General features: G+C 41.2%; 1 protein-coding gene across 1 annotated transcript; it reads right to left on the reverse strand.

Moving 5' to 3' along the window:
* Positions 1-23,143: 23,143 nt before the first annotated feature.
* On the reverse strand, positions 23,144-24,277 carry LOC122011292 (transcription termination factor MTERF8, chloroplastic-like). The gene has a single exon (XM_042567679.1). The coding sequence runs from the start codon at positions 24,275-24,277 to the stop codon at positions 23,144-23,146; it is 1,134 nt and encodes a 377-aa protein (XP_042423613.1).
* Positions 24,278-25,651: the final 1,374 nt, after the last annotated feature.

The raw sequence follows: 25,651 nt of genomic DNA on the forward strand, positions 1-25,651 counted from the left end.
AAGAAGGAGAGAAAAGAAGCCTCTTTTCTAGCATCCCTTGGAGCATGGTGGTGGTGGCCGAACCTCTTCATCCTAGGAGAAGTTTTGATGGCCGAAACTTGTAAGGAAGAAGAAGGTGCTTGGTGGTTCTCATCTCGGAAGATCGTTGCCCACACAACGTCCGAGATTAGAAGAGGAATACGGTAGAAGATCAATAGGTCTTTCTAAAAGGTATAATTAGTATTTTTCCTTTCCGCATCATACTAGTTATTTTTGGAAATAATACCAAATACAAGAGGCATGCGATTCTAGTATTTCGAATTTATTTTCGATGTTGTGTTCTTTGTTTTTTTTTCTTTTCCTTATGATTTGATTGTTCCTTTCGGTTAACCTAAAGTTATTTTAGGAAATTAAATATTAGCTTTCCTTAAAAGGTTTTGTCTAGTCGGTGGTGGTTGCTCCCATATCCAAAAAGGCCATGTGCCTCGCCACGTCAGTACTGGGAACCAATTATGGAAATTAATATTTAATGGAATTAATAACTTAGGTGATTTGGATCGAACGTGTTAAGTTCTGCAGGAGATCCAAGTCAAAACCTAAAAGAACAAATAGATTAAACTTTGGATCAAACGTGTTAAGTTCCGCAGGCGATCCAAGTTTAATTTAAAAGAACACATGGTAGCTAGGAAAAGGTTCAGACCTTTGTACAAAATTTTTGTACAGTTAGGTTTTCCGAGTAGCAACCAACAATTGGTATCAGAGCTAGGGTTTTGCCTCTGTGTATTTGGTATTAGTTTAATTATGCACATGTCATACATAATTTAGGCAGGATAATAGTAGGATGTGCTAACTTTGTGGATGCAAGATCCAACTATTATGACTTATAGTTATTATGTGTGTGATTAAACCCTTGGACATGTCAAGGGCATTTATTGTGTGTGCATGATTGTATTATAAAATACACAGGAGCTGTATTTAGTTTTATTAGGATTTTATTTTTGATCTAGTTACATGTACATTCCTTTTATGGAATATAGGATCGATGGATGTAAATTTTATTTTATGTTCGATCTAGTTTACATGTACATTCCTTCGAGGAATATAGGATCGAAAAATGTAAAATTCTATTTATGTCGCGGATCGGATCTTGCAAGGCGTGGAACCTTTTGAGGACCAGAGGCGCAGCGGAACAAGGAGCAAGATGGATGCGACAACTAGACCCGGTGGCAGTGGCCAAAGATGGCAGCAGCTAGGGTTGGCGACACAAGGAGGACAACAATAGATAAAAGCTATAATAGTTGAAAATTAGTTTTTCTGTTTATTGTTTTTTATGCTGTGACTGTGTGTGCTTGTTAGTATGCATGTTAAGTAGACTAGCATAGTCAAAATTCCTCACTTTAAATAACTAAGTGAGAGAGGGATTTATTTTTAAATAAATTCCACGGTCTCCATTACTGGTTTATAAGTGATGCAACAAGCTTGCGCGTTGGCTCTGAGTGCCTTCCTCCATATCGGATGAGCTTGTTTGCGGATCACTAGATTAAACTTCCATTTTGGATGACTATAGGAAGTTAATTAAGAGCGTGTGATCTTCCCCATCGGAAGGGGCATAATCTTATTAACGGACTTAGTGTCAAGTAATGGTATACACTTAGGCACGTCTAATAGTATCCTTCCTATCGGAGCCACTGCTATTATTTGTGTGACCAAAGAAAACCAACTACAGGCATCATATGTATGACATGAACCAACTTTCAGACTTGATTCCAAATGAACATGAACCAACTTTCAGACATATCCAAATTAACAGGCGCATATTTTAAACTACTACTAGCAAGGGTGTTTTGGTAAATATTACTAACCTTGAGCGCAACCCCTAATTCAGCAAGCTTCTCCGTTGGATCTGACTCGAGTCCGGATTCGACTTTAACTTGATCTTCTAGCTCCATCGGCATCTCATGAAGCTTGATCAACTGAGTCCACAGCTCATATGTATTCTTGTACTTTTCTAATCTGCATAAAATATTGTTAGGTAAAACATTACAAATAATGTTACTTACCTTTTTGTTCAATTCCGAGTTTTGAGAAGGTTTCCTCAAAATTAACATATAATCGATGTCTATGCTTCCTAAGAAGCATTCCATTAATCGCTTCCAGTAGTTGAAGTCTTCATGATCGTATGGTGGTGGTTCGCAGGGGTTCCGTCCTTCTAGAAGAGTCATAATTTCTTGCACACAGAAAAACAAACAAAAGATCCCAAGACTTGGTCTTGGATTAGCAGTGCCAAAAAAAATAATATTTCACTATTTTCAAAAAAAATAATAAAATATTAATAAAAAAATATTATTTCAAATTTTTGAAAATGTAATATCTTGTCAATACTAAGCAATGGTGAAGAGATCACAATGTATTTTTCAAAAATAGTTTTGGAGGGAAAAAAACGAAAGGCGTACCTAATTTTTAAAGACACCTCCAAATGTCTTTTGGAGGGAAAATGGTTTTATTTTAAAGACAAACGATATCTAATTTTTCTTTCAAAAAGTCCCCCCTTTGCCTGATTGGTGGTTGCACCAAATCAGAGCGGTACCTGCTCTGATACCACTTGTAGGACCGTTAGATTCTATAGAGGGGGGGGGGTGAATATCGATTCGAAAATATTGAGTATAAGCGCAGCGGAAAAGTAAAATAGACACAAATGTTTTTTACTTCGTTCGGAGCCTGTGACGACTCCTACTCGAAGGCCCGTACTCCGTGAGTACTTTCGTTGGGCAATTCACTAGCAGTTCGAAATAATGATTACAAAAAACAGTACAATGAATGCTAATGAAAATGAAAAGCAAATACCGACAATAAAGACAAGAAAGGAGCGTAGTGTCGGAGCTTTGTTAGCGTCGCAGAAGTGCAGAGCAGTGGAAGACTTTTCTTTTCGTTGTTGTACTGAAGCTCTCCTCTGACCCTTCTTTTATATGAGGCTCGGGGCGCCCTGGATGCCTTCCGGGCGCCCTGGTGAGACGTGGCAAGTCCAACCAGCGAGCTCCACGTGGCGACGCGCGATCAGGATGAAATTTCCCTCCCGGGCGCCCGGACCCTGTTTTCCCACAGAATCCGTCCTGCAAGACAAACGTTAGTCCGGAGGTAAATTTACCCTGCAACACAGATTGTTAGCAAAAGCAAAGTGAGCATGAATTAGCAAAAAGGAGTATGAGTTAGATTCCGTCTTTTCGAGACCGGAATCTAGTCACGATCTCGACTTAGATATCCGAAATGGATCTAAGCCGGATCGACGCCTAATGTTCCCTTCCCGGGAACGCGTCCTCACAGTCACTCCCCTCCAGTGACTTACCTTACTTACCTGCCAGACGTCCGGTCAGCCCTTCGACCCGTCTGGACTTCTCGCCAGCTATCCGGTCAGCCCGTCGACCTAGCTGGACTTCTCGCCAAGCGTCCGGTCAGCCCGTCGACCCGCTTGGACTTCTCGCCAAGCGTCCGGTCAACCCGTCGACCCGCTTGGACTTCTCGCCAGCTATCCGGTCAGCCCGTCGACCTATCTGGACTTCGTGCCAGACATCCGGTCAGCCCGTCGACCTGTCTGAACTTCTCCTGCACACTCGATCAAAGTGTCAGACAACAACAAAACTAACTTAACCTATTTGTCATTCATCAAAACCTAGGTTAGACCGTTAGTGCTACCCGCACCAACAAAGACAGCATTCCTTAAATGGAAGTCTTGAAGAAAGCATCCATATAAAGCAACCAGAAGGGTTCATTACAAAGGGCAAAGAGCATCTTGTATGCAAGCTCAATCAGTTTATGGACTGAGGCAAAGCTTCAAGGTCTTGGAACATCCGGTTTATCAAAGTAATCCAGACCTATGGATTTATTAAGTAACCGGATAAGTCTTGTGTATACAAAAAGTGTGATGGAAACGTGGTGGTATTTCTTGTACTATACGTAGATAACATTTTTGGTAGTTGGAAACAATATCAAAATATTGTCAGAAGTAAGGGTATGGTTGTCCAAACAATTCGATATAAAGGACTTGGGAGAATGTATATATTCTTGAGATCAAAGTAATAAGGGATCGCAAGAAACGAATATTTTACTTATCCCAAGCTTGATATATCAGAAAAATCCTTGCTCGTTTTAAGCATGCAGAACTCTAAGAAAGGTTTCTTACCTTTTAGGCATAGAGTAGCTTTATCTAAAGAGATGTCTCCGAAGACATTAAAGGAGATAAAGGACATGAAGGCAGTTCCTTATGCTTCGGCTCTGGGAAGCCTAATGTATGCAATGCTGTGTACGAGATAGGATATCTGTTTTGCCGTGGGCATGATTAGCAGATATCAAAGTAACCCTAGACAAGGACATTAGTCTGCAGTAAAGCATATATTGAAGTACCTTAGAGGCACTAGAGATTATATGCTAGCTTACAAGGCAGCTATTTTGGTCCCTGTGGGATTTTGACTTCCAATCGGATAAGGACAATAATAAGTCAACCTCGGGGTTTTGTGTTTACTTTAGGAGGTAAAGTCATAACTATGGAAGAGTGATAAGCATAGGTGTTTTTCTGGACTCCACCATAGAAGTTTAGTATATGGCAAGCCTCTGAGGTGGCCATAAAAGTTGAATGACTTAATAACCTCAAGATAGACTTAGATATGATTTCTAGTTTGTCCAAAGATTATTACAATTTATTGTAATAATATTGGTGCAGTAGCAAACTCGAAGAAACCATAAGTCTATAAGGCAAGTAAACACAATAGAGCGCAAGTACCACCCAATACGAGAAATCGTATAAACGAGGAGAAGTTGTTGCCGCCTAGATTGCATCAGATGATAACCTAAGGTCCTTAAGGCAAGAGCTTTTTGAAAGGCATGGGAATCAGATGTATGGCAGCAAATATGGCAGCTTAGTCTTTTAGTATAAGTGGGAGATTGTTAGAATGTATACTAAAAGCCTAGCTTTTGGTATAAAACATTTATCTAGAAATAAGAATCACATTGGTCAAATGTCTACATTTGTGATAAATGTAGTTGTTCAATTAATTTATATTGTAGATAACATGGTGTGTGGTGTCACACACAGAAGATCATGTTATCAGTACCTTATAAATTATAAACAGTAGCTCACGACCATGATGGAAAGGAACAAACCATTGGAAGGTCGTAGTGTAATTAGGTGTTAGTTTATCTTAACTATATAATTACACTAGTACACTAAGAGTGTATTGAGTAGAACCATTAGAGGTCGTTTCTTTTATACTGACTTTATAAAGGAACAAAGACCTCAGTTATTATGGAAGTGTGTGCTCTTAATCCTAATATAATAACAAGCACATATATTTGATATTTATTTCTTTAATTTATCAATGGGTGAGATTTAGTTCGATGAATCAATAAGCCCGATAAGTTGGGAAATGATATCACTTATAGTGTGTGTTGTTGATTATAGAAGGAAACTGTGTCCTAGTAATCTAGGTTGAGAATGTCCCCAAGAGGAGCTCATAAGGATTGTCATGTTAAACCCTGCAGGTGGACTTAGTCCGACATGACGATGAAGTTGAGTGGTACTACTCTTGGAGCTAGATATTAATTAAGTGAGTTGTCAGTAACTTACTTAATTAGTGGACATTTGTTATCTTAAACACAGGGAGACTAACACACTCATGATAAGAAGGAGCCCAAAATGTAATTTGGGATTGGTGCGGTAGTTCAATAATAGTTCTCTAGTGAAATGAATTATTATTGATAAAATTAAGTTGTGTGTTCGGGGCGAGCACGTACGGGATGCTTAATTTTATCGGGAGACCAAAACCAATTCCTCCTCTCAGTCCCTATCGTAGCCTCTAGTATATAGAGATTTATACCCACCGCATACCCACCATCTTACCCATCCAATGGGGTCGGCCAAGCTAGCTTGGAACCCAAGCTAGGGCCGGCCAAGACCAAGTGGATGAGCCATGTAGGTGGCCTGCCAAAGCTTGGGTCCCAAGCTTAGGTGGCCGCCAACTAGAATATTAAAAGGGTTTTTTTATTAAAATTATTTCTTATGTGGATATCATGATTTAAAAGAGAGTTTAAAAATTAAAATTTCCTTTTATAGCTTTCTACAAAAGATTAAGAGAAGAGATTAATCTCTTTCCTTATTTGTAGATTAAAAGGATGGTTTTAATTTTTATTAAAAACTTTTCTTATTTGTAAATCATCCACATGTTTAAAAGAGAGTTTAAAAATTTGAAATCTTTCCTTATTTATTGATTAAAAGGTGGATTTTAAATTTTAAAAAAACTTTACTTTTTAAACATGTTCATTATTTAAAAGAGAGTTTAAAAATTAAATATTCTCTTTTATAAGTTTCTACAAAAGATTAAGAAAAGATTTGATATCTTTCATTATTTGTAGATTGAAAGAGATTTTAATTTTATAGATAACTTTCTTTCCACATGTTTAAAAGAAAGATTTTAATTTATAAAATTTCCTTTTTATTAACCACCATGAAGGGAAAAATTATTTGAGAAATTTTTATAAATTTCCGGAAGCAAATTAGGAAGTTTTAATTCTTGTGTGAATTAAAATTTCCTTGATTAAGGGATTAAAGGTGGCCGGCCATTATCATGATGAAAAGAAAATTATTTTTAATTAAATAAATTTTCCTTTTCAATGGCAAAAGAATTAAGGAAGTTTTTATTAAATTTTCCTTATTTGCCAAAGACCAAGGATTATAAAAGAGGGGGTAGAGGAGGCTTCATGATGAACAACTCTATTATTTTTCTCCCTCTTTTCTTCCTTGGGTGTGGCCGGCCCTTTCTTTCCTCTCCTCTCCTTTGTGTGGCCGAAACCTTCTCATGGTGGAGATAGCTTTGGTGGCCGGAACTAACAAGGAGAAGAAGGAGAGAAAAGAAGCCTCTTTTCTAGCATCCCTTGGAGCATGGTGGTGGTGGCCGAACCTCTTCATCCTAGGAGAAGTTTTGATGGCCGAAACTTGTAAGGAAGAAGAAGGTGCTTGGTGGTTATCATCTCGGAAGATCGTTGCCCACACAACGTCCGAGATTAGAAGAGGAATACGGTAGAAGATCAAAAGGTCTTTCTAAAAGGTATAATTAGTATTTTTCCTTTCCGCATCATATTAGTTATTTTTGGAAATAATACCAAATACAAGAGGCATGCGATTCTAGTATTTCGAATTTGTTTTCGATGTTGTGTTCTTTGTTTTTTTTTCTTTTCCTTGTGATTTGATTGTTCCTTTCGGTTAACCTAAAGTTATTTTAGGAAATTAAATATTAACTTTCCTTAAAAGGTTTTGTCTAGTCGATGGTGGTTGCTCCCATATCCAAGAAGGTCATGTGCCTCGCCACGTCAGTACTGGGAACCAATTATGGAAATTAATATTTAATGGAATTAATAACTTAGGTGATTTGGATCGAACGTGTTAAGTTCCGCAGAAGATCCAAGTCAAAACCTAAAAGAACAAATAGATTAAACTTTGGATCAAACGTGTTAAGTTCCGCAGGCGATCCAAGTTTAATTTAAAAGAACACATGGTAGCTAGGAAAAGGTTCAGACCTTTGTACAAAATTTTTGTACAGTGGAACCATTAGGTTTTCCGAGTAGCAACCAACAACTATAAACCCTCCGGCCTGAAGATCGTCGAGCAGCGACGTTAAATCTTAGAGTCGAACCGGCGACTATAAACCCCCCAGCTTGAAGACCGTCGAGCAGCGACGTTAAATCTTAGAGTCGAACCGGCGACTATAAACCCTCCGATTGGAAGACTGTCGAGCAGCGACGTTAAATTTTAGAGTCGGACCGGCGACTATAAACCCTCCGGCCGGAAGACCGGCGAGCAGCGACGTTAAATCTTAGAGTCGAACCGACGACTATAACCCCCCCGGCTTGAAGACCGTCAAGCAGCGATGTTAAATCTTTGAGTCGGACCGACGACTATAAACCCCCCGGCCGGAAGACCGTCGAGCAGCGACGTTAAATCTTAGAGTCGAACCGGCGACTATAAACCCCTTGGCTTGAAGACCGTCGAGCAGCGACGTTAAATCTTAGAGTCAGGCCGACAATTATGAACGGCCTGGACGTGACAAGTTATGCAGGCTTCGGCTCGGTGGTAAACACCAGCAATCGACAAGCCTTGTTCTTAGAAGCAAGAAGAAAATATTAATGTACTTCCGTCCGGGTCGATCAACAAAAAGATAGCAAAAAGGTTGGCTGGTGAGCCGAGCGGCCGATCGGCCAAGTTATCAAAGGTACTCCGCAAACATCTAACGGGAATTTCATTTAAAGAGGTGGGTGTATTCAGACGAGCGGCCTAGTTACAGAAAATACTTCGTGGGAAATTCTCTTCGAGAGCGCGGAAGGCAGGACGAGAGACGATTAACGAGAATGAAAGGTGGGGGATGCGAACGGCGGTAGGTCGCGCTCCGATCGGAAGACATAGGTATTGGTAATTTAACGAAAAAAGAGTAAGCTAACAAAAGGACGTCATATCTTCATTAAAATTCAGGCCATTAGAGCCGGTCGGATTGATTACAAGAAATACTTCATTCAAGGACGTCAAAGATTGGCTCGGGAATGAGCTCCAGCATCCCGACCAGATCCTGGGGAGGGATAGAAGCCGCCTCGGGAAGCTGGCCCTTAGCCTTCAAGTACGTAGTTGTGGCTTTGATGGCTTCTTCAAAGGCAAGGACCAGTCGATCGCTGAACTTGTTGCCAAAGTCTTCCGACCGGAAGTTGTTGTGCCTCATCGCTGCAAAGCACCCTGGTTCGCCGTCTTGATATTCTTTGAAAGCGGCTCGGGCGGCTGCTAAGGCATCTTGGAGATCTTTAATGTCTCCTCGCAGTTTAGCTTCAGTAGCCGATCGACCCTCTTGCTCAGCAGAAAGCAGATCGGCTAACTCCTGGACGCACTGTTCCAATGCTCGGGCCTGCTGATTTTTGGCCTCTTAATCGGAGATGGTTGTATTCTTCCTATTGGTAGCCAACTTCATCTCCCGATTATGCGACTTGACTTGGGCCTCAAGGCCGACTACCCTGGTCTCCAAACCAGAAGACTTGTGCCGTTCGGCCTGCAGTAGTTTCTCCGATTTGCTCAGCTTGGCCCGGAGTGTCGCATAAGATGGGCCCTAAGCTGCCGCCCCTCCAGAAATTTGAAGCTTTTTTAATTCTTCTTCCAGCGCGGTCAGGCGATTGTTGACCGCAATATTTTCCACCCAGTACTGTTCGGACGGAATAATGTCAAGAACCAAGATTAAGCATAAAGTAGGTTAAAGGGCATACCCCAGTTGCTGGTTGCATATGGCTATCGCCGAGCTGTCCGGGGGTCATCAAGGCAACGCGAGCCCTCGCATCTTCCCATACTTTGGCGAGCGGTCCTCGGATGGTGATTTGATGTTCCGGAGCAGTTGGTTGATCGGCGACCAACAGGAACTCTTCGGTGGGAAGATGGAGGACGGCCATAATCGTTCGGCGTCCACTCGGATCGGATTGAGAAGAGGTGGATTGACCTGATGACTCACCGAGCGGAGCAGATGTAACATCCAAAAATTCTCAAAGTAATTTTAGAAATATTCTATGATTTTTCTGGAATTTTAGAATATTTTTATGGAATTTTTGGAGTAACAGAAGTAGCAAAATTAAATAAAAACGTAAAATAACCTAAGCGGGAATTGAACCCGAGACCTAGCGAACCCTACGACTTATAGATGACTTTAGTAACCAAGGGGCCCCAGCAGGGGTGTGCTGAAAGAAGAGGAGAACAATTCTATTTAAGATTTAGTTGGGTGATATAAATCACTTAATATAAATAGGAAATTAAGAGAGGAGTTATTATTTTCCAAACGACAACTCTCTTTTCCCTCACCCTCACCCGACGCCATCTCTTCTCCCGCACCCTCTCTTCACGCCAAGTCCAAGGAACCTAGGGTTTCATCCCTAGGGCCGTAGGAGCACATTCCGACGACGACTTCGGCACAAGGACGCTCCCCTTGGCGAGAGGAAAGCATAGACGTAAGAGGATCGACGAGAAGACCTTCTTCTCCGGAAACCTAGCGATCAGATTGTAAGAAAAATTAGCGCAGGATGTAAGTAACCCCTCACCGACAGTATAAGTAGCTATTCGCATGCTTTTATGGTTCTAGTTCACTTTTATAGCCTTAGTTTAGCTAGATGCAGAATTAGAGCACACCAAGTGCTCGATAAAATGCCTAGTATAGTTAAACATTACAATATGCATTTTAATAGCTCAGTTAAATGCCTTAGATGCATTTTACATAGCGTACATAGCCTTGCTTCAGTGATATGGGACTACGGTCCAATGGGTGGGCTCCCACAGTCGCCTCTAGGTTCAGATAACCTAGCTCTGGGTTCAGATAACCTAGTAAAAAGCAAGATATGATAAATCAGTTATAAACAGTATTTTACTTTATCAGTGGCACTGTACTGGACTTCAGATGTCCTTGGGTTGGGCTCCCATAGTCGTCCCTAGGTTTAGATAACCTAGTAACCCTACTAGATTTGGGACTTGCTACCTCGGGCCTAGTTAGGGATGCGCGCACAACAAGTATAGTTGTCAGGCCCATCAGCAGTATGTTTAGTATTTTTTATCTATTTATGAAAATAGTTTTCAAACAAATATGTGAATGCAGCTTAGTTTCAGTCTAGTCCTTATTATGATAACAATTAGCTTAACTTATATATAAGTTTAGTTTCTTGTTGATACAATGAGTAGCCTTTCGTTCAGTAATTGCTTAGCATGATTTAATTGTCCATATGCCATGTTTTAGCATTTTCAGCATGTATTTTAAATAGCATCTTTTGAAAGCATGATCTTACCGAATGTATGTTTTATGAGGTAGATGGTTTCTTACTAAGCTCCCAAGCTTATAGTTTCCTTTTCCTTATACTGCAGATAAAGGTAAAGGGAAGATGGATTAGCGGAGGCTAAAGGGCAATGCGATAAAGATGTGTGTGAGAAGGAACTTGAAATAAAGATCCTTAGGGGAACTAGCAAATTAAGAACTTAGTACTTCTTATAGTATGACTTTTCTGCACTTTTAGATGTTAAGTGTCTTGATTCATGAGAGTATGCACTATGTTATGCTTAGATTATTTTTTTTGTCATGATAGTAGTTAGCTAACCATGAGTAATGGCATGCCCAGTAATAAGGTTGTGGTTGTAGTTGAATTTTTGGAGATTCTGTATGAAGTCGGGTATGATTTTTGCGGGAATCAGAAACCCAATCGATCAGCCGATCGATTGAGCAGCCCTCAATTGATCAGTCGATCGATTGGGAGAAGTCCCCGCGTACAGAACGCTGTGAGTCGATTAGCTGATCGATTGGGGGAGCCCTCGATCGATCAGCCGATCGATTGAAACGCGATCTGTCGCGTACAGAGAGCTGATGAGTCGATCAGCGGATCGATCGGCCATGGATCGATCAGCCGATCGATCGGGAAATTAAAACCCATGAACAGAGAGCTTCTGAATCGATCTCTGGATCGATTGACCATATTGGATCGATCAGCCGATCGATCCAGATTTGACCCCATGTATAGTAGCGAGTTGAATCGATCAGTGGATCGATCAGACAACTCCAATCGATCAGCCAATCGATTGGAATGTCTGATTTCAGCCAGAAGCGTCTGTTTTCGGTTTTTGATCAGATAACAAGTTGGCTTCCCCTCTTAGTAGGTGTACAACCTTAGAAATGTGTTCTGAATATAAATTCCAGACTTTATAGCAAATAACATAGAGTTTTAAATTAGTTCAGTTTTCCGCACCTTATAGTGAAGTTTAGCACAACAATTGTAACCCCCGGCCTTACAGCTTAGTTAGTAGGAGGTGGGTCGTTACAGAGTGGTATCAGAGCAAGTTCCATACTTCCTCACACACACATCAGCATTGAACCTGCAGCTTCCAAGTAAGAATACCTCTCACTTTATTTATGTTTTGTTTGCTTTCATATTTATAGATGACTAGAGCTTGTTTATATATGATAATATCTAACATGATAATAGTAGTTATGTACCTATGATTGTATTAGTTATGCATGTCCTTTATTCTCTAGAAAATGGTACGAGGACGCCCAGCTAAAAAGACACCAGCTACTGAGCCCCAGCATGAGGTAGGCAGCTCAGTGCCTCCCCCAGACCTTACAGAGGTAGTGGCTCAGTTACAGAAGCAACTAGCTGAACAGCAACAGGAGATAGCCACCTTAAGGGCTAATCAGCAGAACACTCTCACTGTCACTCCAGAACCTAACTTAGCAACCCCAGTAGTGATAGAGGTTCCACCAGTGCAACCGGCAGCACCAGTAACCCCAGTAGCAGGGGCAAGGAGGGAACCCTATCTGATCCAGTGGCAGAAGATCAAGCCCGAGAACTTCTCAGGCACCAGTGAACCATGGGATTCCCAAGCCTGGTTCAAAACACTAGAGAGTACGATGGAGCTTCTGGACTGGCCAGAGTTTGAAAAGGTGAAATGCGCCTCATTCTGCCTGACAGGAGACGCACGTATGTGGTGGGAGAGAATTAAAGCGAAGCGCCCAGTGAACCAGATGACATGGGCTAACTTCGAGAGAGAATTCTTTTAAGAGTTCTTTCATATACGGGTCACAAACCGCCACTACGATGAGTTCACTGAATTTCGTCAGGACAATCTTTCAGTTGAGGAGGCCGTGAAAAAATTCAACAGACTGGCTCATCTATGCCCTGAACTAGTCAGCACTGAAAGAGAACGAGTTCGGTTGTGCTTAAAATGCTAAGGCCGGAAATAGCAATGAATGTGGCCAGCGGCGTTCATAGGCCGCAAACTACTGAAGAACTGGTAAGTAGTGCTCTGACCACTGAGCATTACTAGAACAACATCAAGCAGCAGAAGCAAGCCTTTTCAGAGTCGAAAGGCCAAGGAGGCTCAGGTACTCAGAAACACCAGGGCCACAGCTCTAACTGGAAAGGGAACTCAAGTCACAAACGTAAATCAGGGAGTTACCCAAAAGGAGGACCAGCTAGTAAACAACCTAGCTATCCCAAGTGTTCTACTTGTGGGAAATTCCACCCAGGAGTTTGTGACAAGGGCACACGAGGATGCTTCGAATGTGGCCAAGAAGGGCATATGACTAAGCAATGCCTGAATAAGACCAATTTCCCTCCACTATAGCCGATTCAGTATGGAGGTAACCCAACACAGTTACATCAGATGCAGACTGCTATAGATGGACCACACATCAGTCAGGGCAGACTAGAAGCCCCCTCAGCCACGACGAACTCGAGGATCTACTCACTCACCAGAGAGGACGTAGCGAATGCCTCGACAGTTGTTACAAGTCAGATCAGTATTTTACAATAAAGTGCAACTGTCTTATTCGATACTGGGGCAACCCATTCATATATATCCAGGGCATTCGCCGAAAAGTTGGCAATATCTCCAAGGGTACTTAGTGGTCAGTTTTTGACAACACTACCTTCAGGAGAAATTATAGCATCTACGCACTGGCTTCGAGCAGTGCCAGTCATTATAGCAGACAGAGAGCTTTTTGGTGATCTGATAGTCTTAGATATGGCTGATTACGATGTCATCTTAGGAATGGACTTTTTGATCAAGTACGACGCCTCCATAGAGTGCCGTAAACAGAGAGTTGTATTCCAACCCGAAGCAGGAGTGCAGTTTGGGTACATCGAAGAACCAAAGAGGAATGTCAAGAAATTTCTCTCAGCTCTGAAAGCACAGAAACTACTTGATTCAGGATGTACGGGATTCTTAGCACATGTAGTCAGTACCAGTCAGGACAAGGACCAAAAGCTAGAAGAGGTCCGAGTTGTATGTGACTACCCAGCAGTGTTCCCTGAGGAGTTACCAGGCCTAACACCAGACAGGGAGATTGAATTTGAGATAGAACTTATTCCCGGTACAAATCCCATCTCCAAGGCATCTTACCGCATGGCTCCAGTAGAACTGAAGGAACTTCAGGAGTAACTACAGGAGCTGCTCGACAAGGGCTTCATACGCTCTAGTCACTCACCATAGGGAGCGCCTGTATTGTTCATGAAGAAGAAGGACGGGAGCATGCGTCTGTGTATAGACTACCGAGCCCTAAACCACGATTAAGAACAGGTATCCTCTTCCCAGGATAGATGACTTGTTCGATCAGTTAAAGGGAGCAGCAGTGTTCTCTAAAATAGACCTCAGATCGGGATATCACTAGATTAGAGTTAAAGAAGGTGATATACCCAAGACAGCCTTCAGGACCAGATACGGACATTATGAGTTCGTATTCATGCACTTTGGCGTGACGAATGCTCCAACTACTTTCATGGACCTCATGAAGCGAGTATTTAGAGAATACTTAGATAAGTTTATTATCGTGTTCATCGACGACATTCTTATCTATTCCAGGACTCAGGAAGAACAGCAGAACACCTGAAGATAGTACTGCAGACCCTTCAGCAGAACCAGTTGTACGCCAAGTTCACGAAATGTGAATTCTGGCTCGATCAAGTGTCCTTTCTGGGTCACATCATCTCCAAGGATGGTATCATGGTAGACCCCAGTAAGATAGAAGCTGTGAGTAACTGGAAGAGACCTAAGAACGCAGTGAAATCAGAAGCTTTCTGGGACTAGCAGACTATTACAGAAAATTTGTAGAGGATTTCTCCAGGATAGCCTCCCCACTGACAGCTCTCACCAGGAAGAACAGAAAATTTTAGTGGACAGAGGAGTGCGAGAAGAGTTTCATAGAGCTCAAAAGAAGATTGACCAGTGCTCCCATTCTGACTCTGCCAGAAACACAGACAGCTTTGATATTTACAGTGACGCCTCTAAATTGGGATTAGGAGCAGTACTGATGCAAGAAGGTAAGGTGATCGCCTATGCCTACAGACAACTCAAGGACTATGAGAGGAACTACCCTACTCATGACCTTGAGCTTGCAGCAGTTGTGTTCGCCCTTAAAATTTGGAGACATTACTTGTATGGAGCTCAGTGCAGAGTGTATACAGATCATCAGAGTCTGAAGTACTTCTTCACTCAGAAGGATCTGAATATGCGACAGCGCAGATGGCTCGATCTGGTCAAAGATTATGACATAGACATCCTCTACCACCCAGGAAAGGCCAATAAGGTGGCAGACGCACTTAGCAGGAAGTCCAGTGTCGTCTTATTATCCCTATCAGCCATGTCACCACCCCTACAAAAGGAGATTACAGATTTCGGTCTCAAACTAATAGTTGAGAAACTCTCTACTATGACATTAGCATCTACCCTGCTTGGTGACATCCAGACAGCTCAGGGTCAGGACCCTAAAATTCAGAGAATCAAGCAAGGGTTAACAGAATCAGAAAGTGGAGAGTTCAGAGTATCTGATAGTGGGGTATTGCATTTTGATGACAGACTATGTGTTCCGGATCAGGAGGAACTACGAAGGAAGATCCTAGATGAGGCTCATAGGACTCCTTACGCGATGCATCCTGATTCCGCCAAAATGTACCAAGACCTAAAGAAACGTTTTTGGTGGCCTGGGATGAAAAGAGACATCGCCAGGTATGTTAATACCTGTCTGACCTGCCAGAGGGTCAAAGCAAAACACCAGAAACCAGGGGGAGTTCTGCAGCCTATTCAGATCCCAGAATGGAAGTGGGAGGATATCTCCATGGATTTCATAGTGGGACTACCCAGAACCATGAATGGTTTTGATGCCATCTGGGTAATAGTCGACAGATTGACTAAGTCAGCCCACTTCTTAGCTATCAGGATATCCTACTCCATGGAGCAGCTAGCTTAGTTGTATCTCAGGGAGATTGTTAGACTGCATGGAGTTCCACGGACCATCATTTCAGATAGAGACAGTAGGTTCACATCACACTTCTAGGAGTGTGTACAATCAGCATTGGGCACCAAGTTAAAGTTTAGCACAGCCTTCCATCCTCAGACAGATGGTCAAACGGAGCGAGTAAATCAGGTACTCGAGGACATGCTCCAAGCGTGTGCCCTAGACTTCAAGGGGAGTTGGTGCAAATATCTGAGTTTAGCAGAATTTACATACAACAATAGCTATCAGGCTACTATCGGCATGACACCCTACGAGGCTCTCTATGGGCGGAGGTGTAGATCTCCAATCTGCTAGTATGAGAGTGGTGAACAGAAAGAACTAGAACTTCAGACAGATCTAGTAACAGATACCACAGCAGCTATACAGCAGATCCGCCAGAGGATAGAGACAGCTCAGAGCCGCCAGAAAAGCTATGCTGATACACGGCGTCGACCCTTAGAGTTTTCAATTGGGGATACAATGTTCCCCAGAGTAGCTCCCATGAAGGGAGTAATGCGTTTTGGGAAGAAGGGCAAATTAAGTCTCAGATATGTGGGATCATACCTTATCACTAGAAGAATTGGCAACGTAGCATATGAGCTAGAGCTACCCCAGAAGATGTCAGCTATTCATAATGTATTTCATGTTTCTATGCTGAAGAAGCATATCCCAGATGCCACCCAGGTGATTGAGCCCCAGTCGGTACAAGTCTGCGAAGACCTCAGCTATGACAGTCTGCCTATTCAGATAATAGACCGAGCAGTTAAGAAATTACGGAACAAGGAAGTACCATTAGTGAAAGTCATTTGGCAAAATCACACAACAGAAGAGGCAACTTGGGAGACAGAAGCTAGCATGAGGCAGAAGTACCCAGAGTTGTTCTAAGTTCGAGGACAGACTTTTTATAAGGTATGGGGGATTGTAACGCTCGAAAATTCTCAAAATAATTTAAAAAATATTTTATGATTTTTTTGGAATTTTAGAATATTTTTATGGAATTTTTGGAGTAGCAGAAGTAACAAAATTAAATAAAAACGTAAAATAACCTAAGCGGGAATTGAACCCGAGACCTAGCGAACCCTACGACTTATAGATGACTTTAGTAACCAAGGGGCCCCAGCAGGGGTGTGCTGAAAGAAGAGGAGAACAATTCTATTTAAGATTTAGTTGGGTGGTATAAATCACTTAATATAAATAGGAAATTAAGAGAGGAGTTATTATTTTCCAAACGACAACTCTCTTTTCCCTCACCCTCACCCAACGCCATCTCTTCTCCCGCACCCTCTCTTCACGCCAAGTCCAAGGAACCTAGGGTTTCATCCCTAGGCCGTAGGAGCACATTCCGGCGACGACTTCGGCACAAGGGCGCTCCCCTCGGCGAGAGGAAAGCATAGACGTAAGAGGATCGTCGAGAAGACCTTCTTCTCTGGAAACCTAGCGATCGAATTGTAAGAAAAATTAGCGCAGGATGTAAGTAACCCCTCACTTGGAGTATAAGTAGCTATTTGCATGCTTTCATGGTTCTAGTTCACTTTTATGGTCTTAGTTTAGCTAAATGCAGAATTAGAGCACACCAAGTGCTCGATAAAATGACTAGTATAGTTAAACATTACAATATGCATTTTAATAGCTCAGTTAAATGCCCTAGATGCATTTTACATAGCGTACATAGCCTTGCTTCAGTGATATGGGACTACGGTCCAATGGGTGGGCTCCCACAGTTGCCTCTAGGTTCAGATAACCTAGCTCTGGGTTCATATAACCTAGTAAAAAGCAAGATATGATAAATCAGTTATAAACAGTATTTTACTTTATCAGTGGCACTGTATTGGACTTCGAATGTCCTTGGGTTGGGCTCCCATTGTCGTCCCTAGGTTTAGATAACCTAGTAATCCTACTAGATTCGGGACGTGCTACCTTGGGCCTAGTTAGGGATGCGCTCACAGCAAGTACAGTTGTCGGGCCCATCAGCAGCATGTTTAGTATTTTTGTCTATTTATGAAAATAGTTTTCAAACAAATATGTGAATACAGCTTAGTTTCAGTCTAGTCCTTATTATGATAACAATTAGCTTAGCTTATATATATAAGTTTAGTTTCTTGTTGATACAAAGAGTAGCCTTTCGTTCAGTAATTGCTTAGCATGATTTAATTGTCCATATGCCATGTTACTAAAGTCTTTTATATGTCGCTGCTGCTTCTATTTCGGTAGCCTTCAATTTCATTCGCTCGGTAGCCTTGGCACGCCACATGATTTCACCTGCATAAAAGAAGAATAAATTAGTTAGACCAAAAGGAGTGGGGACATAGAAAGCACTTACCCATGCTGCTCGGAAGCTTCGTTCGGATCGGGCTCAATCCGAATATGTATAACACCCCCTCGTGAAGTAACTTATTGATGCTGAACCTCTGGCCGGCTAATAGATTAGCTGCATGAAGATAATCCGGCTGGATCTTGTATTTACCGAGATCCGGCGGCTCGGCACAGTAGTCTGCCATTGGGTACGAAAGGATGGCCGTTCGGGAAGGCGAAGGTAAAAGTAATTTTCCTTCCAGTGCTTATTCGAGGTCGGCATCTTGTCGAAATAGACAAGACCGATCCGCGATTGGAAGAGAAAAGTACCTCACTCGGATTGTTTGGGATAGTAGAAGTAATGGAAAATTTTGGGGACTAAGGGAATGCCGTGCAGCTTGAAAAGGATTACTACGCCGCACAGCAACCTAAAAGAGTTGGGGACAAGTTGGCCGAGCGGGATGCAGAAATAATTACAAATCTCACGGATAAAAGGATGTAGAGGGAAGCGCAGACCGTCCACAAATTGGTCGCGAAAGAAGCAAACAGTGTCGGTCGGCGGATTGTGGGGCCGATCGGAAGAGGTGGCGAAAGCTAGTCTATGGTCAGGAGGGAGTTTGAATTCGTTAAGGAAGTGTCCCACATCATTCTCGTCAAACCGGCTTACCATGATCATATACCATAGGCCAGGAGAGGGATCAGAAGGCTGCGAAGTGCTAGCCATCGCCGGAACAGCACCAAGGAATAAAGGACCGAGGAAAGAAGAATGAAAGGGTTGACGGAGGAGACCGAAACTATATTGAACGGATGCAAAGATCACCAGAAGGGAGAAAACGGCAGAAAGTAGAGATAGGAGAAGGCTTACTGGGAACAAAGCATGAAGGAGGAGGTCGAAAGTTCATTGGAGCACCGAGACAAGCGAGTGTCGGGAAGTTGAGCACGAGAGGAAGCACCAAAGGCACGAAAGCAGGAACGATGGAAGGGAAATCTTCGTCGGCGCTTCATAAACCGCGGACTCGGTCCACCACAACCGTCCGATCCAAGTCATCGAAACAAACGTTAGCATCGGACCGTCAGATTTGAACCGACGCCTGTCCAAATCGAAGCTGACGACCTCGCCGTACGATGACGGCGGACTTGCCAAGTGGCGATCAGCGATTGGGCGGCATTTAATGAGCGCCATTACTCGTGCATGGGCAGCTTAATGAGGATTGACATGAATTCCGAGGAGACCCGTCGACTCCGACCGTCCTTAGAAGTGGTAGTGCAACAAGCGGCAAATAGAAATCAAAACTACCAAGGCACAACTATCAACTCGCTGGTCGGCTGGATGGACCTTCCAAGAGTCGAACGGAGGTACACTTTCAGGAGCGGCAGAGTGGATGTCATTCGATGAAACTCATGGTCCAGTCAGTCGGACTTAGCGCCTCCTTCGACTAGACTTGAGGGGGAGACATGTGATCCGGTGGTAAGGACGGGGGACCCTCGTTGGCGGAGGGTCAACGACACGTGGAGGTCAAAGGTCAAGAGATTCAACCTCGAGACCCGACCGACCGGACTGAGAGGGCCGACCGACATCGACCGACCGGAATGAGATGGCCGAAGGGCCGAGAATCCCCCGAGCCGAATAAAAGACAACCCGACTAAGGGTCGGGTTTCCGACGCTCTAGGTAAAAAGGTTTCAGGGCCGAGCGGGGTGTCCGTTCGGCCGGGGCACAAGGCAATAAAGACAGGTAGGAGCAATCTCATCCGAGCATACGACCGAGGCATAAGTGATATGTCCGCCGAGCGTCCAAACCGCTCGGCCCTAGAACAGACAGGAAGTGCAAGAGGACAAAAGGGGCAGGGGATAACATCATCCTTGAGACGTCTGCCGCCGACAGGTAGCAGAGTTGGCGGCCGAGCCGTACACAGGATCATACGATGGAAGCTTCCACCGTCACATCCGGGATATGCTAGGACGATTGTGGAATGGAGTCAGAGATACTTTTCTGACATGGGCTCGTTAAGGTATGTTTGGGGAAGCGTGAACGCATCGAGAAACATGCCCGCGCCTCCCCGGGGTCTTATATAAGGACCCCCAGACGTCGACGAAGGTATGCGCAAATCTTCACTGTAGCCACAGTTACGCTGCCTCTCTCACTTCTCGTTGCCTGACTTGAGTGTCGGAGGGCCGTCGCCGGGAAACCCCTTCCGGCTCGGCTTCTTTGCAGGTTCGTTGGAGATCTACACCACCAGTCGGAGACAGCGGAGCGTGCCACGTCCCCAGCATCCATCGACTCAGCGCTCGAACAGGATCAATTATTACGTGAAAATATTTTTCCTGTCAAAATTATTTTTAACATCTTCATCGCTGGATAAATTAGGTGAAAGTGTGATGCATTAAACAATGAAATCAAAAAAAAAAAAAAAAAAATCAAAAGGCATCAATAAGCCACATATCGGAGCTGGTTCACAACGTCACCATAATCAAATAATCAAAGAGTGTGAAAATGATATTTTATAAAATCGAGGGACATAAATATTTTAAAAAAAACTTTAAGAGCATAATGAGAATTCTGTTAAAAATTAGAGATATTGTAATGAATTATCCCGACTAATTTCAGCTATCCACAAATTTCACTTTTGCCTTGCATTACTTGCCATGAACACTGATAAATAACAAAAAAACAAACATTAGGGTAAAAATTAAAAGAAGCCACTATGCAAATCATAAAAGAATTCTTTTTATTCAAAAACAAAATAAAAAAAAAAAGACTTCCTGCCCACAATATTTTAACGATTGGTAAAAATTCAACTATTTCACTTTAATTAAAATTACTATACACAAATTACTATTATATGAAAATAGACAAGTAATTAAAATTACTATACACAAATTACTATTATATGAAAATACACAAGTCCCTATTACATGAAAATGTTTTTAACTTCAAAATTATTTAAATTCCTGAAAATTATTATAAAATAATTAGAATAATTACTTAGAAACTTTTATATGTTGTAACAACTAAACATAACTACTACAATAGCATTGAAAATGTCCTCGGGGTCATGATATCACGATAGAATATTCAGGTTGTCTCCCAGATATTCGCAGTTTGAACCTCAGCTACGGCGTATTTGTAGGAATTTTTTCTCTAAATGGGGAGTGTAATCAAAGGATACTGGGCTTCTGAGTTGGTCACCGCGTGCGCTTCCCGATTTATCCTGGTGGCCGATGGAAAATTTCCGTCAGACCGGGCCAGTCACCCTGGGATTATCATTTTTGTCCGTGGGACCGGACCAATCACCTCCAGAGATATAGTCAATGAGATTAATTGGATTGTCATTTTTTACTTTCAATGCTATTGAAAATAAAAAATAACATTATAATAGCTATTTGATAATTGTTACATATTGTAACAACTACTATTATATATTAAAACAATTATCATGAGGCAAAAGGCGATTCGCTCGCCCCCAGCACCCCCGTCAATCCGTCCCTAGGCCAACACGGAAGAAGTAAATCACGGATGACTACTAGCCATTAGTACAAATGGCCAAGACATGGAAGAGGTTATGCTCGGTCACGCCGAGTTTTGATCCCAAGACCTCATATGATAACACCCCATATTTTAATCATCGCACCGTCCCGAAAGGACATATTGAAACAATTACCAGTTCTTACCATAACACCGTCAATTAAAAGATATAATGAGACTAAAACATCTGATTGTTTTTTTAAATGAGCATTTTTTTTTATAATTTATATAATTTAGAACACCCTTTTAATTTTTACCCTTTCATTTTTGCCCCGAAAATAACCACCTGATTTAAATTTTTAAGGTTTCGTTTATTTAACATAAAGTGTTATACTAATATAAAATAGTTTGCAAGAATATTTTTATAAAATATACTTTTAAATTTTTATGCATGAAAGGAGTTAATAATTTCAATTCTTTAAATATTATAAGGTTCCATTTATTAGCCCCTAAAGTCACTGCAGTACCTATGATTCCTATCACTGTAATGAACATTTTACTAGTAATTTTACATCTTAAAGAAAAGCATTTACTGGATATTGCATCTAATGAAATTTAATTATCACACAGGAATGCTGAAAGTAATCCAAAATATCCAAAAGAAAGAGTTATTTATATGCACAACCAAACAAGCTAGTGCAGGGAAGGTTTATCATCACTACACCACCACAACAGCAACAACAAGAAGCTGTAAGTTCTAACTGTTAGTACCTTCTGTTCTCATTGATTCAAATACTTAAGCAGGTGATAAACTCTTTCCTCATAATAAGAATATCACTTTCTGTAAAGCTCAAAGAAGGAGCTTGCAATGTGAATTCTAAGCTCCTTCAACTTTAAAAGTATTAAACCGGTTGATGTTCCGACTAATTTGAAAGAAAATAGGTTCAGCATAGATCTGACTCTGCATGCAAAAAGGGGGAAATCGCCTTTCATAATTCTATAAGACAAATTTCCTCTTATAAGGAATTCAACTGGCATATCCCAAAAACAAATCCTGTCTAACTCAATCGAGTTGCAAACTGGAACTCAGAAAGCCTAACATCCTCATGTCTACAGAAACAATGGCATGTATAATATAGAATATGAAAATTAAAAATGATTTTTCTATAATTTTGGCAGATGGGTATTGTTTTCAGGCTTAAATCCAACTCTGTTTGTGAAAGAGGGCAAAAATCGCCTTTGATGATTCTAAAAGACAAATATCTTCTAATTGGAAGGAGTTCAACTGCTAAGGTCCTAAAACAAATCCATTTCAACTCAATAGATAGCAAAATGGAACTCAGAAAACCTAACATCCTCATGCCTACAACAACAGTACATTCATAATATAGAATATGAATACTGCAAGCAGAAAACCTAATATCCTCATGCCTACAGTACCAGTTACATTCATAATATATAATATGAATACTGCAAGTACAACATATGAAAACAATCACAAGATTGGATCAATATCATTGCTTATCCAGTCATAAAAATCAAACCTATATAAATCTAGCATTCATTAGCAGTTTGGATTATTCCCTTTGAACTCAGCTACACGTCACAAGACAAGACTTCAAGAAGTTTGGGGTGCATATCTTGGTAAGGGAGCACATACTTCTGCAAAAATTTTGGACCAGATGATGATAAAAATCCATGTATCTTGTTTCTTGACGTCCATAACCCTTCAGATTTCAATATCTCCATCACACGAAATCGAGGAATTAACCTCTTTTCCAAACTTAATCCTAAAGGCGTCGGGTGGTAAGCAATGTCTGAAGGTGCAATCCCAACATCCTTGACCAAAAATTCCATCTTTCTCTGCAATAACTCTATGGAAAGGCCTAAAAATTGTGGATATTTCTTGATTGCAGTAATGAAATCGGAGTTCGACCAACCAAAATTGTTCATGAGCTTTACTTGGGCTTCAAATTTTTCCCTGCTGACCACGTGCAGCACATAAAGGATCCAGAGGAACATTCTAGATCCCCGGGAAACTCCAAGCCCGTCAGCTCTATCCACCAGCGCCCGGAAGGTATCTGGGTTCAGCACGATGAAACTGGGGTGCCTTTTAATGGCAAGAGAAACTCGCTCTTCAGGAATACCACATTCATCCCGTAAAAAGTTCAAGTTCGGGCGTACCACATTCTCAATGCTGTTGCTTATAAACCTGTTACCCTTCCGGAGATTCTTGAGGAGGATCTCCTTGGATCCAAAAAGACTTTCCCAAAACTTCAATTTGGGGAGAAGCGTTTTCTGGATGCTGAGGGAAAGAATGGCGGGATGCAGCATAATGGCATTGACGGCGTCCGACTCAGAGAACCCCATGTCGCGCAAAAATTTGAACTTTGGAGCGAGGTTCGTCTCCACATCCCAGCCGAACAATTTTGGCATCCAAGTTATTAGCTTTCTGAGATTCGCGCCATCAAGGCCCTGAGATTTGAGAAATCCAAGAACGGCGTCGGCCTTCTCGGCGGACCGAAAACGGGGGCGCGACTTGGCGACCTTGGAAGCATCGTCGGCGGTGAACCCGCATGTATTCACTAGGTACTCGACAAGGAAGTGAGGATCGGGAGAAGCGGTGGCGACTGAGGAGGATGCGGAAGCGCCGGTGGAGAAGAAGACGCGACGGAGTTGGATCGATGGAAGGAGCGCACGGCAGCGGACTAGGGAGTGAAGGTGAAGCATCGGGACGGCTCGTCACGCAAAGACCAAATTGGAAAACCTAATTTCAGCTACCCACAAATTTCACTTTTGCTTACATACTTGCCAAGAATTTTGGCAAAAATAAAAAGTACTCCATTATGCAAATCATAAAAGAACTATTTTTTTTTCAAAATTAAAACTAAAAAACACAGACGGCCCACAAACTATTTTAACATAGGCGTAAGAACGTGAAAATTTTAACTATTTCACTTCACAAATCATTATTACATCAAAATATTTTTACTGTCAAAATTTTTTTTAACATCTTCATCGCTGGATAAATTAGGTGAAAGTGTGATGCATTAAACAATGAAATAAAAAAAAAATCAAAAGGAGAGATTTTTAAATTGCCTCATATCTGAGCTGGTTCACAACGTCACCATAATCAAAGAGTGAAAATCGATAACTTGGAGAGATTTTTAAATTGCCTCAAAATGATCATACCTATCTCACATGAGAGATACTTAGAATAGATTTAGGACATTTTATAAACACGAGGGACATAAGTAATTTTAAAAAAACTTTAGGAGCATAATGAGAATTAATGAATTATCCCGACTAATTTCAGCTATCCACAAATTTCACTTTTGCCTTACATTACTTGTCATGAACAATAAATAACAAAAAAACATTAGGGTAAAAATAAAAAGTAGCCACTATGCAAATCATAAAAGAAATCTTTTTTTTTTTCAAAAACAAAATAAAAGGACGGCCCCACAATATTTTAAAGATTGGTAAAAATTCAATTATTTCACTTTAATTAAAATTACTATACACAAATTACTATTATATGAAAATACACAAGTCCCAATTACATAAAAATGTTTTTAACATCAAAATTATTTAAATTCCTGAAAATTATTATAAACTAATTATAATAATTACTTAATAACTTTTAGATGTTGTAACAACTAAACATAACTACTAAAATAAAGAATAACATTATAATAACTATTTGATAATTATTACACGTTGTAACAATTACTATTATAGTAATTATTCAATAACTATTACATATTAAAATAATTATCAGTAGTTACTATAACATTGTCAATTAAAAGATATAATGAGAGTAAAACTTCTGATTGTTTTTCTTATAATGAGCATTTTTTTTATAATTTATATTATTTAGAACACCCTTTTAATTTTTACCCTTTCATTTTTGCCCCGAAAATAACCAGCTGATTTAAAATTTTAAGGTTTCATATATTTAACATAAAGTGTTATACTAATATAAAATAGTTTGCAAGAATATTTTTATAAAATATACTTTTAATTTTTTTTATGCATGAAAGGAGTTAATAATTTCAATCCTTTAAATATGTTAAAGTTCCATTTATTAGCCCCTAAAGTCAC

This window comes from Zingiber officinale, chromosome 8A (assembly GCF_018446385.1).
Source record: "Zingiber officinale cultivar Zhangliang chromosome 8A, Zo_v1.1, whole genome shotgun sequence".
NCBI classification, from domain to species: Eukaryota; Viridiplantae; Streptophyta; class Magnoliopsida; order Zingiberales; family Zingiberaceae; genus Zingiber; species Zingiber officinale.